At 39.5% G+C, this 17,982-nt stretch overlaps 1 protein-coding gene across 1 annotated transcript in view; it reads right to left on the reverse strand.

Moving 5' to 3' along the window:
- LOC128647450 (probable ATP-dependent RNA helicase DDX60) overlaps nt 1-17,982 on the reverse strand; it is a 728,313-nt gene that overhangs the window by 23,609 nt on the left and 686,722 nt on the right. Inside the window, exon 36 of the mRNA XM_053700236.1 lies at nt 16,346-16,408. Within this exon, the coding sequence (XP_053556211.1) occupies nt 16,346-16,408 (63 nt within the window). The remainder of the gene's footprint in view (nt 1-16,345; nt 16,409-17,982) is intronic.

Genomic DNA, 17,982 nt, shown 5'->3' on the forward strand with positions numbered 1-17,982 from the left:
GCCTTGCAAATCTGTTCAACAGAAGCCTCATTTTTAAAGATCCATGTGGAAGCCACAGCTCTAGTAGAATGAGCTGTAATCCTTTCAGGAGGCTGCTGGCCAGCAGTCTCATAAGCTAAGCGGATTATGCTTCTTAGCCAAAAAGAAAGAGAGGTTGCCGAAGCCTTTTGGCCTCTCCTCTGTCCAGAGTAGACAACAAACAAAGCAGATGTTTGACGAAAATCTTTAGTAGCTTGTAAGTAAAACTTTAAAGCACGAACCCCGTCCAGATTGTGTAATAGACGTTCCTTCTTTAAAGAAGGATTAGGACACAAAGATGGAACAACAATCTCTTGATTGATATTCTTATTAGATACCACCTTAGGTAAAAACCCAGGTTTGGTAGGCAGGACTACCTTATCCGCATGGAAGATCGGATAAGGAGAATCACATTGTAAAGCAGATAACTCGGAGACTCTACGAGCCGAGGAAATAGCTACCAAAAAAAGAACTTTCCAAGATAAAAGTTTGATATCTATGGAATGAAGAGGTTCAAACGGAACTCCTTGACAAACTTTAAGAACCAGATTTAAGCTCCATGGCGGAGCAACAGGTTTAAACACAGGCTTGATTCTAACTAAAGCCTGACAAAATGCCTGAACGTCTGGAACATCTGCCAGACGCTTGTGCAAAAGAATAGACAGGGCAGAAATCTGTCCCTTTAAGGAACTAGCTGGCAATCCTTTTTCCAAACCTTCTTGGAGAAAGGATAATATCCTGGGAATCCTGACCTTACTCCATGAGTAACCCTTGGATTCACACCAATAAAGATATTTACGCCATATCTTATGGTAGATTTTCCTGGTGACAGGCTTTCGTGCCTGGATTAAGGTATCAATGACTGACTCGGAGAAGCCACACTTTGATAAAATCAAGCGTTCAATCTCCAGGCAGTCAGTCTCAGAGAAATTAGATTTGGATGATTGAAAGGACCTTGAAGTATAAGGTCCTGTCTTAACGGCAGAGTCCAAGGTGGAAAGGATGACATGTCCACCAGATCTGCATACCAGGTCCTGCGTGGCCATGCAGGCGCTATCAAGATCACCGATGCTCTCTCCTGCTTGATTTTGGCAATCAGACAAGGGAGCAGAGGAAATGGTGGAAACACATAAGCCAGGTTGAAAGACCAAGGCGCTGCTAGAGCATCTATCAGCGTCGCCTTGGGATCCCTGGACCTGGATCCGTAACAAGGAAGCTTGGCGTTCTGGCGAGATGCCATGAGATCCAGTTCTGGTTTGCCCCAATGATGAATCAATTGTGCAAACACCTCCGGATGTAGTTCCCACTCCCCCGGATGAAAAGTCTGACGACTTAGAAAATCCGCCTCCCAGTTCTCTACACCTGGGATATGGATAGCTGATAGGTGGCAAGAGTGAATCTCTGCCCAGCGAATTATCTTTGAGACTTCTAACATCGCTAGGGAACTCCTTGTTCCCCCTTGATGGTTGATGTAAGCCACAGTAGTGATGTTGTCCGACTGAAATCTGATGAACCTCATAGTTGCTAACTGAGGCCAAGCCTGAAGAGCATTGAATATCGCTCTCAGTTCCAGAATGTTTATTGGAAGGAGTGTCTCCTCCTGAGTCCACGATCCCTGAGCCTTCAGGGAGTTCCAGACTGCACCCCAACCTAGAAGGCTGGCATCTGTCGTTACAATTGTCCAATCTGGCCTGCGAAAGGTCATACCTTTGGACAGATGGACCCGAGATAGCCACCAGAGAAGAGAATCCCTGGTCTCTTGATCCAGATTTAGTAGAGGGGACAAATCTGTGTAATCCCCATTCCACTGACTGAGCTTGCAGAGTTGCAGCGGTCTGAGATGTAGGCGTGCTAACGGCACTATGTCCATTGCAGCTACCATTAAGCCGATTACTTCCATGCACTGAGCCACCGAAGGGCGAGGAATGGAATAAAGAACACGGCAGGAATTTAGAAGTTTTGATAACCTGGACTCCATCAGGTAAATTTTAATTTCTACAGAATCTATCAGAGTCCCTAGGAAGGAAACTCTTGTGAGGGGGGATAGAGAACTCTTCTCCTCGTTCACTTTCCACCCATGCGACCTCAGAAATGCCAGCACTATGTCCATATGAGACTTGGCAATTTGGAAGTTTGATGCCTGTATCAGGATGTCGTCTAAATAAGGGGCCACTGCCCCGCTGCCTTAGGACTGCCAGAAGCAACCCCAGAACCTTCGTAAAAATTATTGGGGCTGTAGCTAATCCAAAGGGAAGAGCTACAAACTGGTAATGCCTGTCTATAAAGGCAAACCTGAGAAACCGATGATGATCTTTGTGTATCGGAATGTGAAGATAAGCATCCTTTAAATCCACTGTAGTCATATATTGACCCTCCTGGATCATAGGTAGGATGGTACGAATAGTCTCCATCTTGAATGATGGAACTCTGAGGAATTTGTTTAAGATCTTGAGATCCAAAATTGGTCTGAAGGTTCCCTCTTTCTTGGGAACCACAAACAGATTTGAGTAAAATCCCTGTCCCTGTTCCTCCTTTGGAACTGGATGGATCACTCTCATAACTAGGAGGTCTTGGACGCAGTGTAAGAATGCCTCTCTCTTTATCTGGTTTGCAGATAATTGTGAAAGGTGAAATCTCTCTTTTGGAGTTAAAGCTTTGAAGTCCAGAAGATATCCCTGGGATATAATTTCCAATGCCCAGGGATCCTGGACATCTCTTGCCCAAGCCTGAGCGAAGAGCGAAAGTCTGCCCCCTACTAGATCCGTTACCGGATAGGGGGCCGTTCCTTCATGCTGTCTTAGAGGCAGCAGCAGGCTTTTTGGCCTGCTTACCTTTGTTCCAGGTCTGATTAGGTCTCCAGACCGTTTTGGACTGAGCAAAAGTTCCCTCTTGTTTTGCATTAGAGGAAGTTGATGCCGCACTCGCCTTGAAATTTCGAAAGGCACGAAAATTAGACTGTTTGGCCCTTGATTTGGACCTATCCTGAGGAAGGGCATGACCTTTTCCTCCAGTGATATCAGCAATAATCTCCTTCAAACCAGGCCCGAATAGGGTCTGCCCCTTGAAGGGAATGTTAAGCAGCTTAGACTTTGAAGTAACGTCAGCTGACCATGATTTAAGCCATAGCGCCCTGCGCGCCTGGATAGCAAAACCAGAATTCTTAGCCGTTAGTTTAGTCAAATGAACAATGGCATCAGAAACAAAAGAATTGGCTAGCTTAAGTGCTCTAAGCTTGTCAATTATGTCATCCAATGGAGTCGCTACCTGTAAAGCCTCTTCCAGAGACTCAAACCAGAACGCTGCAGCAGCAGTGACAGGAGCAATGCATGCAAGGGGCTGAAGGATAAAACCTTGTTGAATAAACATTTTCTTAAGGTAACCCTCTAACTTTTTATCCATTGGATCTAAGAAAGCACAACTGTCCTCGACAGGGATAGTAGTATGCTTTGCTAGGGTAGAAACTGCTCCCTCCACCTTAGGTACTGTCTGCCATAAGTCCTGTGTGGTGGCATCTATTGGAAACATTTTCCTAAAAATAGGAGGGGGAGAGAACGGCACACCTGGTCTATCCCATTCCTTAGTAATAATTTCTGTAAACCTTTTAGGTATTGCAAAAACATCAGTGCACACTGGCACTGCATAGTTTTTATCCAGTCTACACAATTTCTCTGGCACTGCAATTGTATCACATTCATTCAGAGCAGCTAAAACCTCCCTGAGCAACACGCGGAGGTGTTCAAGCTTAAATTTAAATGTAGACATATCAGAATCAGGTTGCATCATCTTCCCTGAGTCAGAAACATCACCCACAGAAAGAAGCTCTCCTTCCTCAGCTTCTGCATATTGTGAGGCAGTATCAGACATAGCTCTTAAAGCGTCAGTATGCTCTGTATTTCTTCTAACTCCAGAGCTATCTCGCTTTCCTCTAAATTCAGGTAGTCTGGCTAATACCGCTGACAGTGTATTATCCATGACTGCCGCCATGTCTTGTAAAGTAAATGCTATGGGCGCCCTAGATCTACTTGGCGCCATTTGAGCGTGAGTCCCTTGAGCGGGAGTCAAAGGATCTGACACGTGGGGAGAGTTAGTCGGCATAACTTCCCCCTCGTCAGATTCCTCTGGTGATAATTTTTTAAAGACAGAATATGATCTTTATTGCTTAAAGTGAAATCAGTACATTTGGTACACATTCTCAGAGGGGGTTCCACCATGGCTTTTAAACATAATGAACAAGGAGTTTCCTCTATGTCAGACATGTTTACACAGACTAGCAATGAGACCAGCAAGCTTGGAAAACACTTTAAATCAAGTTAACAAGCAAAAAATAAAAACGGTACTGTGCCTTTAAGAGAAACAAATTTTGTCAGAATTTGAAAAACAGTGAAAAAAGGCAGTAAATCAACGAAATTTTTACAGTGTGTATAATAAACTAACAGAGCATTGCACCCACTTGCAAATGGATGATTAACCCCTTAGTTCAAAAAACTGATCAAAAAACGATATAGACGTTTTTTAACAGTCACAACAAACTGCCACAGCTCTGCTGTGGCCCTACCTTCCCCAATAAACGACTTTGGAAAGCCTATGAGCCCTTTAGAGATGTCCTATAGCATTCAGGGGACTCCTGGAGAAAGCTGGATGTCTCAGTCTGTAATTTTTACTGCTCAATAAAGCGCTAAATTAGGCCCCTCCCACTCATGCTACAACAGTGGAAAGCCTCAGGAAACTGTTTCTAGGCAAATTTAAGCCAGCCATGTGGAAAAAACTAGGCCCCAATAAAGTTTTATCACCAAAGCATATATAAAAACGATTAAACATACCAGCAAACGTTTTATATTGCAAATTTATAAGAGTATTACCTCTGAAAGTAAGCATGATACCAGTCGCTATTAAATCACTGTATCCAGGCTTACCTTACATAAATCCGGTATCAGCAGCATTTTCTAGCATTTACATCTCTAGAAAAAATTTTTACCTGCACATACCTCATAGCAGAATAACCTGCACACCATTCTCCCGCTGAAGTTACCTCTCTCCTCAGTCATATGTGAGAACAGCAATGGATCTTAGTTACAACCTGCAAAGATCATAGAAATCACAGGCAGATTATTCTTCTATTTTCTGCCTGGGATAAAATAGTACAACTCCGGTACCATTTAAAAATAACAAACTTTTGATTGAAGAAAAAACTAACTATATTTCACCACTTCTCTCTTACTACCTCCATGCTTGTTGAGAGTTGCAAGAGAATGACTGGATATGGCAGTTAGGGGAGGAGCTATGTAACAGCTCTGCTGTGGGTGATCCTCTTGCAACTTCCTGTTGGGAATGAGAATATCCCACAAGTAATGGATGATCCGTGGACTGGATACACCTTACAAGAGAAATAATTACAAAATTACCTGTAAAATAAATCCTAACCTAAGTTACAATTAAACCTAACACTACACTATCATTAAATAAATTAAATAAATTAACTACAAGTACCTACAATTAAATACAATTAAATAAACTAAACTAAAGTACAAAAAAACAAAACACTAAATTACAAAAAATAAAAAAAATATTACAAGAATTTTAAACTAATTACACCTAATCTAAGCCCCCTAATAAAATAACAAAGCCCCCCAAAATAAAAAATGCCCTACCCTATACTAAATTACAAAAGTTAACAGCTCTATTACCTTACCAGCCCTTAAAAGGGCCTTTTGCGGGGCATGCCCCAAAGAAAACAGCTCTTTTGCCTGTAAAAAAAACAACACAATACCACCCCCCAACATTACAACCCACCACCCACATACCCCTACTCTAACCCAAACCCCCCTTAAATAAACCTAACACTACCCCCCTGAAGATCTCCCTACCTTGTGTTGTGTTCACCCAGCCTGGCCAAAGTCTTCATCCAATGGGGCAGAAGAGGACATCCAGACCGGCAGAAGTCTTCATCCAAGCGGGGCAAGAAGAGGTCTTCCATCCATCAGAAAAGTACCAAAAACAAACAAACACTAAATTAACAAAAATAATAAAATATTCCAAGAATTTTAAACTAATTACACCTAATCTAAGCCCCCTACTAGCTATTCATATAGCTACAATATAACTAATAGTTACATTGTAGCTATTTTAGGATTTATATTTATTTTACAGGCAACTTTGTATTTATTTTAACTAGGTACAATAGTTATTAAATAGTTATTAACTATTTAATAACTACCTAGCTAAAATAAATACAAATTTACCTGTAAAATAAATCCTAACCTAAGTTACAATTAAACCTAACACTACACTATCATTAAATTAATTAAATAAATTAATCCTATTTAAAACTAAATACTTACCTGTAAAATAAACCCTAATATAGCTACAATATAACTAATAGTTACATTGTAGCTATTTTAGGATTTATATTTATTTTACAGGCAACTTTGTATTTATTTTAACTAGGTACAATAGCTATTAAATAGTTATTTACTGTTTAATAGCTACCTAGTTAAAATAATTACAAAATTACCTGTAAAATAAATCCTAACCTAAGTTACAATTAAACCTAACACTACACTATCATTAAATAAATTAAATAAATTCACTACAAGTACCTACAATTAAATACAATTGCATAAACTAAACTAAAGTACAAAAAAAACACTAAATTACAAAAAATAAAAAAATATTACAAGAATTTTAAACTAATTACACCTAATCAAGCCCCCTAATAAAATAACAAAGCCCCAAAATAAAAAAATGCCCTACCCTATACTAAATTACAAAAGTTAACAGCTCTATTACCTTACCAGCCCTTAAAGGGGCCTTTTGCGGGGCATGCCCCAAAGAAAACAGCTCTTTTGCCTGTAAAAAAACCCCACAATACCACCCCCCCAACATTACAACCCACCACCCACATACCCCTACTCTAACCCAAACCCCCTTTAAATAAACCTAACACTACCCCCCTGAAGATCTCCCTACCTTGAGTCGTGTTCACCCAGCCGAGCCGAAGTCTTCATCTGATGGGGCAGAAGAGGACATCCAGACCGGCAGAAATCTTCATCCAAGCGGGGCAAGAAGAGGTCTTCCATCCATCAGAACTCTTCATCCAGGCGGCATCTTCTATCTTCATCCATCCGGAGCGGAGCGGCAGCATCCTGAAGACATCCGACGTGGAGCATCCTCTTCTTTCTTGATCCGACGACTAAATGACGGTACCTTTAAGTGACGTCATCCAAGATGGCGTCCCTTGAATTCCGATTGGCTGATAGGATTCTATCAGCCAATCGGAATTAAGGTAGGAAAAATCTGATTGGCTGATTGAATCAGCCAATCAGATTCAAGTTCAATCCGATTGGCTGATCCAATCAGCCAATCAGATTGACCTCGCATTCTATTGGCTGTTCCGATCAGATTTCTCCTACCTTAATTCCGATTGGCTGATAGAATCCTATCAGCCAATCGGAATTCAAGGGACGCCCTCTTGGATGACGTCACTTAAAGGTACCGTCATTTAGTCGTCGGATCAAGAAAGAAGAGGATGCTCTGCATCGGATGTCTTTAGGATGCTGCCGCTTTGCTCCGGATGGATGAAGATAGAAGATGCTGCTTGGATGATGGCTTCTGATGGATGGAAGACCTCTTCTTGCCCCGCTTGGATGAAGATTTCTGCCGGTCTGGATGTCCTCTTCTGCCCCATTGGATGAAGACTTTGGCCCGGCTGGGTGAACACAACTCAAGGTAGGGAGATCTTCAGGGGGGTAGTGTTAGGTTTATTTAAGGGGGGTTTTGGTTAGAGTAGGGGTATGTGGGTGGTGGGTTGTAATGTTGGGGGGTGGTATTGTGGGGGGTTTTACAGGCAAAAGAGCTGTTTTCTTTGGGGCATGCCCCGCAAAAGGCCCTTTTATGGGCTGGTGGTAAGGTAATAGAGCTGTTAACTTTTGTAATTTAGTATAGGGTAGGGCATTTTTTTTTATTTTGGGGGCTTTGTTATTTTATTAGGGGGCTTAGATTAGGTGTAATTAGTTTAAAATTCTTGTAATATTTTTTATTTTTTGTAATTTAGTGTTTTTTTTGTACTTTAGTTTAGTTTATTCAATTGTATTTAATTGTAGGTACTTTTAGTTAATTTATTTAATTTATTTAATGATAGTGTAGTGTTAGGTTTAATTGTAACTTAGGTTAGGATTTATTTTACAGGTAATTTTGTAATTATTTTAACTAGGTAGCTATTAAACAGTAAATAACTATTTAATAGCTATTGTACCTAGTTAAAATAAATACAAAGTTGCCTGTAAAATAAATATAAACCCTAAAATAGCTACAATGTAACTATTAGTTATATTGTAGCTATAATAGGGTTTATTTTACAGGTAAGTATTTAGTTTTAAATAGGATTAATTTATTTAATTAATTTAATGATAGTGTAGAGTTAGGTGTAATTTGTAACTTAGGTTAGGATTTATTTTAAAGGTAAATTTGTATTTATTTTAGCTAGGTAGTTATTAAATAGTTAATAACTATTTAATAACTATTGTACCTAGTTAAAATAAATACAAAGTTGCCTGTAAAATAAATATAAATCCTAAAATAGCTACAATGTAACTATTAGTTATATTGTAGCTATATTAATAGCTAGTAGGGGGCTTAGATTAGGTGTAATTAGTTTAAAATTCTTGTAATATTTTATTATTTTTGGTAATTCAGTGTTTGGTTTTTTTGGTACTTTTCTGATGGATGGAAGAGCTCTTCTTGCCCCGCTTGGATGAAGACTTCTGCCGGTCTGGATGTCCTCTTCTGCCCCATTGGATGAAGACTTTGGCCCGGCTGGGTTAACACAACTCAAGGTAGGGAGATCTTCAGGGGGGTAGTGTTAGGTTTATTTAAGGGGGGTTTGGGTTAGAGTAGGGGTATGTGGGTGGTGGGTTGTAATGTTGGGGGGTGGTATTGTGGGTTTTTTTACAGGCAAAAGAGCTGTTTTCTTTGGGGCATGCCCCGCAAAAGGCCCTTTTAAGGGCTGGTAAGGTAATAGAGCTGTTAACTTTTGTAATTTAGTATAGGGTAGGGCATTTTTTTATTTTGGGGGGCTTTGTTATTTTATTAGGGGGCTTAGATTAGGTGTAATTAGTTTAAAATTCTTGTAATATTTTTTTATTTTTTGTAATTTAGTGTTTTGTTTTTTTGTACTTTAGTTTAGTTTATTTAATTTTATTTAATTGTAGGTACTTGTAGTTAATTTATTTAATGATAGTGTAGTGTTAGGTTTAATTGTAACTTAGGTTAGGATTTATTTTACAGGTAATTTTGTAATTATTTTAACTAGGTAGCTATTAAACAGTAAATAACTATTTAATAGCTATTGTACCTAGTTAAAATAAATACAAAGTTGCCTGTAAAATAAATATAAACCCTAAAATAGCTACAATGTAACTATTAGTTATATTGTAGCTATATTAGGGTTTATTTTACAGGTAAGTATTTAGTTTTAAATAGGATTAATTTATTTAATTAATTTAATGATAGTGTAGAGTTAGGTGTAATTGTAACTTAGGTTAGGATTTATTTTACAGGTAAATTTGTATTTATTTTAGCTGGGTAGTTATTAAATAGTTATTAACTATTTAATAACTATTGTCCCTAGTTAAAATAAATACAAAGTTGCCTGTAAAATAAATATAAATCCTAAAATAGCTACAATGTAACTATTAGTTATATTGTAGCTATATTAGGGTTTATTTTACAGGTAAGTATTTAGTTTTTAATAGGAATAATTTAGTTAATAAGAGTAATATTATTTCGTTTTATTTAAATTATATTTAAGTTAGGGGGGGTTAGGGTTAGACTTAGGTCTAGGGGTTAATAACTTTACTATAGTAGCGGCGACGTTGGGGGAGGGAGATTAGGGGTTAATAATTGTAGGTAGGTGGCGGCGATGTTAGGGAGGGCAGATTAGGGGTTTATAAAATTTATTATAGTGTTTGCAAGGCGGGAGTGCAGCGGTTTAGGGGTTAATACATTTATTATAGTGGCGGCGATGTCCGGTCGGCAGATTAGGGGTTAATACTTGTAGTTAGGTTGCGGCGATGTTGGGGGGGGGCAGATTAGGGGTTAATAACTATAATGTAGGGGTCAGCGATGTTAGGGACAGCAGATTAGGGGTTAATAGCTATAATGTAGGTGGTGGCGATGTCCGGTTGGCAGATTAGGGGTTAATACTTGTAGTTAGATTGCGGTGACGTGGGGGGGCAGATTAGGGGTTAATAACTATAATGTAGGGGTCGGCGATGTTAGGGACAGCAGATTAGGGGTTAATAGCTATAATGTAGGTGGCGGCGATGTCTGATCGGCAGATTAGGGGTTAATACTTGTAGTTAGGTTGCGGCGACGTTGGGGGGGGCAGATTAGGGGTTAATAACTATAATGTAGGTGTCGGCGATGTTAGGGACAGCAGATTAGGGGTTAATAGCTATAATGTAGGTGGCGGCGGTGTCCGGTCGGCAGATTAGGGGTTAAATAATTTTATTATAGTGTTTGCGTAGTGGGGGGGGCCTCTGTTTAGTGGTTTATAGGTAGTTTATGGGTGTTAGTGTACTTTAGCACTCAGTAGTTAAGAGCTTTATGTTCCGGTGTTAGCCCATAAAGCTCTTAACTACTGACTTTATTCGGTAGATTCGGATGGCCGTGTATTACACTAGTATTTACAGTGTATTATACAGTACATATAATACTAGTCTAATACACAGCATATCCCACCTAAAACATACCGAATTTCCGAACCTAATCGAACCAAATCGAACCGAATTCAGCCGAATTTATTCGAATCCGAATAAATCCGAAACAAATTCATTCAAATTTTGCCGAATTCGAATCGATCAGAACCGAAATTCGAAAAGTCCGAATCAATCCGAACCGAAACGGAACCAAATTTTTTAGCCATGCACATATCTAGTTTTAAAATTCGCCTGCCTATTGAAGTCTATGACGGTTCGCCCGTTCGTGAACATTTGCAGTAGTTCGCGTTCGCCGTTCACGAACGGAAAATTTTAGGTTCGCGACATCACTAATCAGCACTCAAAACATTTATAGACATGATAGAAAATCTGAGCCAAGCCACTGCCAGTCCTTGCCAGATCATGCCTTTCTTTTGTGCACATCATGAATAACATTATTTACTTGAGGATGCTGATCCCTGGCACCTATTTACAGTATCTCACAAAAGTGAGTACATCCCTCACATTTTTGTAAATATTTTATTATATCTTTTCATGTGACAACAGTGAAGAAATTACACTTTGCTACAATGTAAAGTAGTTAGTGTACAGCCTGTATAACAGTGTAAATTTGCTGTCCCCTCAAAATAACACACAGCCATTTATGTCTAACCTGTTGGCAACAAAAGCGAGTACACCTGTAAGTGGAAATGTCCAAATTGGGCCCAAAGTGTCAATATATTGTGTGGCCACCATTATTTTCCAGCTTTGCCTTAACCCTCTTGGGCATGGAGTTTACCAGAGCTTCACAGGTTGCCACTGGAGTCCTCTTCCACTCCTCCATGATGACATCACGAAGCTGGTGGATGTTAGAGACCTTGTGCTCCCCCACCTTCTGTTTGAGGATGCCCCACATATGCTCAATAGGGTTTAGGTCTAGAGACATGCTTGGCCAGTCCATCATCTTTACCCACAGCTTCTTTAGCAAGGCAGTGGTCATCTTGGAGGTGTGTTTGGGGTCGTTATCATGTTGGAATACAGCCCTGCGGCCCAGTCTCCGAAGGGAGGGGATCATGCTCTGTTTCAGTATGTCACAGTATATGTTGGCTTTCATGGTTCCCTCAATGAACTGTAGCTCCCCAGTGCCAGCAGCACTCATGCAGGCCCAGACCATGACACTTCCACCACCATGCTTGACTGTAGGCAAGACACACTTGTCTTTGTACTCCTCACCTGGGTGCCACGACACACGCTTGACACCATCTGAACCAAATAAATTTATCTTGGTCTCATCCAACCACAGGACATGGTTCCAGTAATCCATGTCCTTAGTCTGCTTGTCTTCAGCAAACTGTTTGCATGCTTTCTTGTGCATCATCTTTAGAAGAGGCTTCTTTCTGGGATGGCAGCCATGCAGACCAATTTGATGCAATGTGCGGCGTATAATCTGAGCACTGACAGACTGACCCCCCACCCCTTCGACCTCTGCAGCAATGCTGGCAGCACTCATACATCTATTTCCCAAAAACAACCTCTGAATATGACGCAGAGCACGTGCACGCTACTTCTTTCGTCGACCATGGCGAGGCCTGTTCTGAGTGGAACCTGTTCTGTGAAACCGCTGTATGGTCTTGCCCACCGTGCTGCAGCTCAGTTTCAGGGTCTTGGCAATCTTCTTATAGCCTAGGCCATCTTTATGTAGAGCAACAATTCCTTTTTTCAGATCCTCAGAGAGTTCTTTGCCATGAGGTGCCATGTTGAACTTTCAGTGACCAGCATGAGAGAGTGTGAGAGCGATAACACCAAATTTAACACACCTGCTCCCCATTCACACCGGAGACCTTGTGACACTAATGTGTCACATAATAAAGTCCAGCAATATCCAGCACAAACACCAATGGTGCAAGCCCCAAGGAGTTACTACCAAACTCCAAAAAATAAATAGCAAATGTACAAATTGGAAGCTCACCAAAATGCCAAAGTTGATTCTTTTATTCTTAGAAATGCGAAGTCAAACAGCCACCATGACGTTTTGGGGTAATATGCCCCTTAATCATGTGTACAATAACAATACAGATACACCTGTTTAAATAGTCTTACCTGGGTGTTAACCCTTACATTCTTTTTTACAACACAGCATATTTATGCAATAGCGCCATCTGGCGAACTCCCAAAGGTGTAATCTGGAAAAATTAAAAACAAACAGCTATGAAGCCTATATTGAAAATATAATATATTATAGCCTATCAATATTTGTAAAAAAAATTATTACATAGCTTATCCACAGAAAAAAGGCTAAAACAGAATGAAAACTGATCAAAAAATATATATATAAAAATTATCAGTAGAAAACTGACCAATCTATTTCCCTATTTAGCCCCTTCGGTTCCAGGGTATCAAAATGAAAAATCCAATAGGATTCTCGTTGTTTAAGCAAAATTTCTCTATTGCCACCCCTTCTGGGGACTTTGATCTGTTCGATAACCTGGAACCGAAGTTGGCTAATGTGATGTCCAGCTGCTATGAAATGATAAGCAACAGGAGCTGTTAGTTTACCACACCTGATGTTGCTCTTATGTTCTGTTATACGGTCACGTACCCTCCTAGTGGACTCGCCAATATAGGCTTTCCCACATGGGCATTTGATCATGTAAATGACGTAACTGCTGTTACAAGTGAAATAGTCCCTGTAATAAAGTTTATATCCACTCTGTGGATGTGAAAAATATGGACTTTTCACAATGGAACTGCAGTTACTGCACCCAAGACAAGGGAAACAACCTAAATTTTTTCTTGGTAATAAACTTTTGAGTATCTCTTTTTGCTGATCCAATGTCAGCCCTTATAAGAGTATCCCTCAAACTTTTACTACGTTTGTAATTTACATTGGGCCATCCTTGGTCGTTGTAATTTAGACATTGAAGAGTTTGGCCTAGCACCTATGCCCGCTTACAAACGTAGTAAAAGTTGCTTATCATTTCATAGCAGCTGGACATCACATTAGCCAACTTCGGTTCCAGGTTATCGAACAGATCAAAGTCCCCAGAAGGGGTGGCAATAGAGAAATGTTGCTTAAACAACGAGAATCCTATTGGATTTTTCATTTTGATACCCTGGAACCGAAGGGGCTAAATAGGGAAATAGATTGGTCAGTTTTCTACTGATAATTTTTATATATATATTTTTCGATCAGTTTTCATTCTGTTTTAGCCTTTTTTCTGTGGATAAGCTATGTGATAATTTTTTTACAAATATTGATAGGCTATAATATATTATATTTTCAATATAGGCTTCATAGCTGTTTGTTTTTCATTTTTCCAGATTACACCTTTGGGAGTTCGCCAGATGGCGCTATTGCATAAATATGCTGTGTTGTAAAAAAGAATGTAAGGGTTAACACCCAGGTAAGACTATTTAAACAGGTGTATCTGTATTGTTATTGTACACATGATTAAGGGGCATATTACCCCGAAACGTTGTGGTGGCTGTTTGACTTTGCTCTACTAAGAATAAAAGAATCAACTTTGGCATTTTGGTGAGCTTCCAATTTGTACATTTACTAATGTGTCACATGACACCGGGGAGGGAAAATGGCTAATTGGGCCCAATTTGGACATTTCCACTTAGGGGTGTACTCACTTTTGTTGCCAACGGTTTAGACATTAATGGCTGTGTGTTGAGTTATTTTGAGGGGACAGCAAATTTACAGTTATACAGACTGTACACTCACTACTTTACATTGTAGCAAAGTGTCATTTCTTCAGTGTCACATGAAAAGATATAATAAAATATTTACAAAAATGTGAGGGGTGTACTTACTTTTGTGAAATACTGTATATATATATATATATGTATATATATACTCATACATGAGACATAAAGGAGGCTCAGTAATGTTTTTGGGTTGCTTTTCTGCCCCTGGCACTTGATGCCTAGAATCTGTGCAGGATACAATGAAATCAAAAGGCTATCAAGGCATTCTGGAGCCAAACGTACTGCCCAGTGTCAGAAAGTGGTGTCTCAGTCGCAGGTCATGGGTCCTCCAGCAGGATAATGACCTGAAACATAACTCAAAAGGCACCCAAGAATAGATGAGAAGAAAATATTGGACCATTCCCAAGTGACCTTCTATAAGTCAAGATCCCAACAAACATCTGTGGAAAGAGCTGAATCTCACAGTTGGGAAAAGGCACCCATCATACCTGAGAGAATTGGAGCAGTTTACTCAAGAAGAATAGGCCAAAAGGTGCAGAAATCTTATTCAGAGCTACAGAACGTGCTTGATTGCAGTTGTCTCCAAAGGCTGTGCTACGAAATATTAGGTCAAGAGTACCAATATTTTTGTCCATGCCATTCTCTTCTGTTTTACTGTTTAAAGTAATATGGCCACATACTGTACGTATACACATTATAGCCCTTTCTATTCAAACTTCTTGTCATATACCATATACTGTTTAACTGTTATAAAAAAAATTTTAATAGTTAAATGAATATTTTTTATCAGATAGTATAAATATATGTATATATGTATTTATGTTGTGTTTGGCGTACATTTTTTTAACTTTTACTCTTTACGCTAAGTCTCCATTCCTGCTAACCCGATGCTCAAATTTAGTTTATGCTTGAGCGAATGCTTTTACTTTCAACTTGTTATATGAGCGCAATATTGCTTATCGCGACCTGTGCTAGCAATAGCACTACACTTGTAACCTAGCCCTCTGTAGTGTAAAAACAGAAGTGACAATTTATAGGTGGCCTTAGATCTTATTTGCAGAGGCGTAACTAGAAACCACAGGGCCCAGGTGCAAGAATCTAAGAAGGGGCCCCCCCACCGCCCCTCCTCCCTCCAAAAAAAGGTGAATTTAATAGATTTTTTTTTTTTATTATTATTTTTTTTACATTTAACACAGAAAAAAAATGTAAATCAGATTACATGTCTGCAAAAGGAGGTACCCTGTGCCCACAGTCTGTGAGATGGTCTGATCCCCTATTACTGTATATATATATATATATATATATATATATATATATATATATATAATATATATATATATATATATATATATATATATATATATAGTGACACTATTTAACCCCCCAGAACTGTATATAGTAAGTTAGTGACACAGTCTGTAATTTCCCGGTGAGATGGCTGGCCTGACCCTACCCGCCCAGTACTTTATAAAGTGACCACAGTAGTCAGTGACATGGTCCACCCCCATACTGTATATAGTGGTACTGTATAATGACACTGTTCACCCCCTGTCCCATAAATGCTGTAGTAACAAGGTCTGTAATTTGCTGGTTCCACAAACATACACACATACATACATGCATAAATGCACACACAGTCACATATATACACACACACACCATACACACACACACACATAAACACCAATGGGTAAAACAGAAACACTAACCCCTGTAGTCATGTCACACTCACATGATATCAGTGCAGGCAGTGGTAGGTCAACGTTTTTTATTAAAAAAAAAATTATACAATTTTTTTTTTATTTTTTTTTTTAAAGCTGGGCCCCCACCCTCAGGGGCCCAGTCGCACCTGCGACCTCTGCACCCCCTGTAGTTTCGCCCCTGCTTATTTATAACATTCTTTTTAATGTATAATGTACCTTATAGCAGCAACAGCAAGCTTAAAATCCTTCAACAGGACAAAGGCATCTCCTTCATTAAACCTGTAACAAAAAATGTTGAGTATAACAGTTTGTATACAATTGTGTGCATTAATAACTTTTCAAGTCCTGTTAGAAATACAGTTTTCACTTTAGTTTCTTTGTGAATCTCATTTTCATGTCTTTACTCTGAATGCCTGGAATAATTGTGTGCTGAAGATCTTTGTTTAAAAAAACAAGTATTTTAACTAGGCATTTAAAGGGACAATGTACTATAATTTTTTCTCATCTTTAATGTTTTCATAATGATCTATTTTACCTCCTGGAGTATATTAAATCGATTGCAAATAGCTTATTTAGCTTTACTTTTTCTTTTGAAATAGCTTTTTTTTGCCTTTTGTATCCCACTTATACTGAACATTTTAATACATAAGCATTCACTATGGAAAAGCTGTGCAAACATAACCTGTAGAATAAATTACACTCCCAGTGGAGGTCTTAGAGATAAGTCCTTAAATGTTCATTTTCACTTGTTCTCCCTGTTGATCAAAAACTCGCTGGCTTGGATAGAAATCACACAAAATGTGGGGGATTTTTTAGACCTTATATTGTAATGTAGGGGCTCCATGTACTAAGAGGCGGGCGGACAGCTTCTTAACTCGCGAAGCTGTCCGCCCGCCTCCGCTACACACGGGCAGCGGATCTATTGATCCGCTTGCCCGTGTGTATCATTACACACTCAGCGGAGTGTGTAATGCCCGCCCCTTCAGTCGCGCGACCAATCACGCGACTGAAGGGACTGTCAATCACCGAGAGCGAGCTCTCAGTGATTTTGCTTCGCCACCTAAGAGGTGGTGTAGGGTGTAGGAAGCAGCGGTCTAATGACCGCTGCTTCTTACATTGCGGGAAGCAGGCTCGCATATGCGAACCTGCCCCGCAAAGGCTCCGGAGCAGCTTTCGCTGCTTCGTACATGGAGCCCTAGGAGTCTTTCACTCACATAAATCAAACTACATAGTGAAATAAACTTGTCTCAAGATAACATTTGTATTTCTGATGAGGCTTTTTAGACTTTTGTGATTCAGCCAGAGGACACCATTTTAAAAAATGTTTCCAATTTACTTCTAGTAACTTGCTTTGTTACCATGATATTCTATGTTGAAGAGATACCTAGGTAGGCATCTGGAGTACTACATGGCAGGAAATAGTGCTGTCCTCCAGTGCTCCTGCAAATGGATACTTGCAAAACTGCTGCCATATAGTGCTCCAGAAAAGGGCCAGCTCCTTAGCATACATTCTTGCTTTTCAACAAAAGATACCACGAGAAAAAAGACAAAAATAATGCTAGAAGTAAATTAGAAAGTCGTTTACAATTACATGCTCTATCTTAATAAAACTGGGCTTCATATCCCTTTAAAGGGACTTACTAGTAAATAAAAAAAATAAAATCTCTAGTGTTTATACCTGCACTAATGCTTGCCCTTAACTATGGACTTAACCAACTCAGAGATGTTAAAGATATAGCTAAAGTCTTGCTCAGGAGCCTAAATGCTCCTCCTGAGCAGGCCAAAAGCAGTGAGCAAATCTGGAGCTCAAAAGCACAGAGGTTGCTAAGGTTAAACAAATGGGTCAGACTTTA

This window comes from Bombina bombina, chromosome 2 (genome assembly GCF_027579735.1).
Source record: "Bombina bombina isolate aBomBom1 chromosome 2, aBomBom1.pri, whole genome shotgun sequence".
Classification (NCBI taxonomy): Eukaryota; Metazoa; Chordata; class Amphibia; order Anura; family Bombinatoridae; genus Bombina; species Bombina bombina.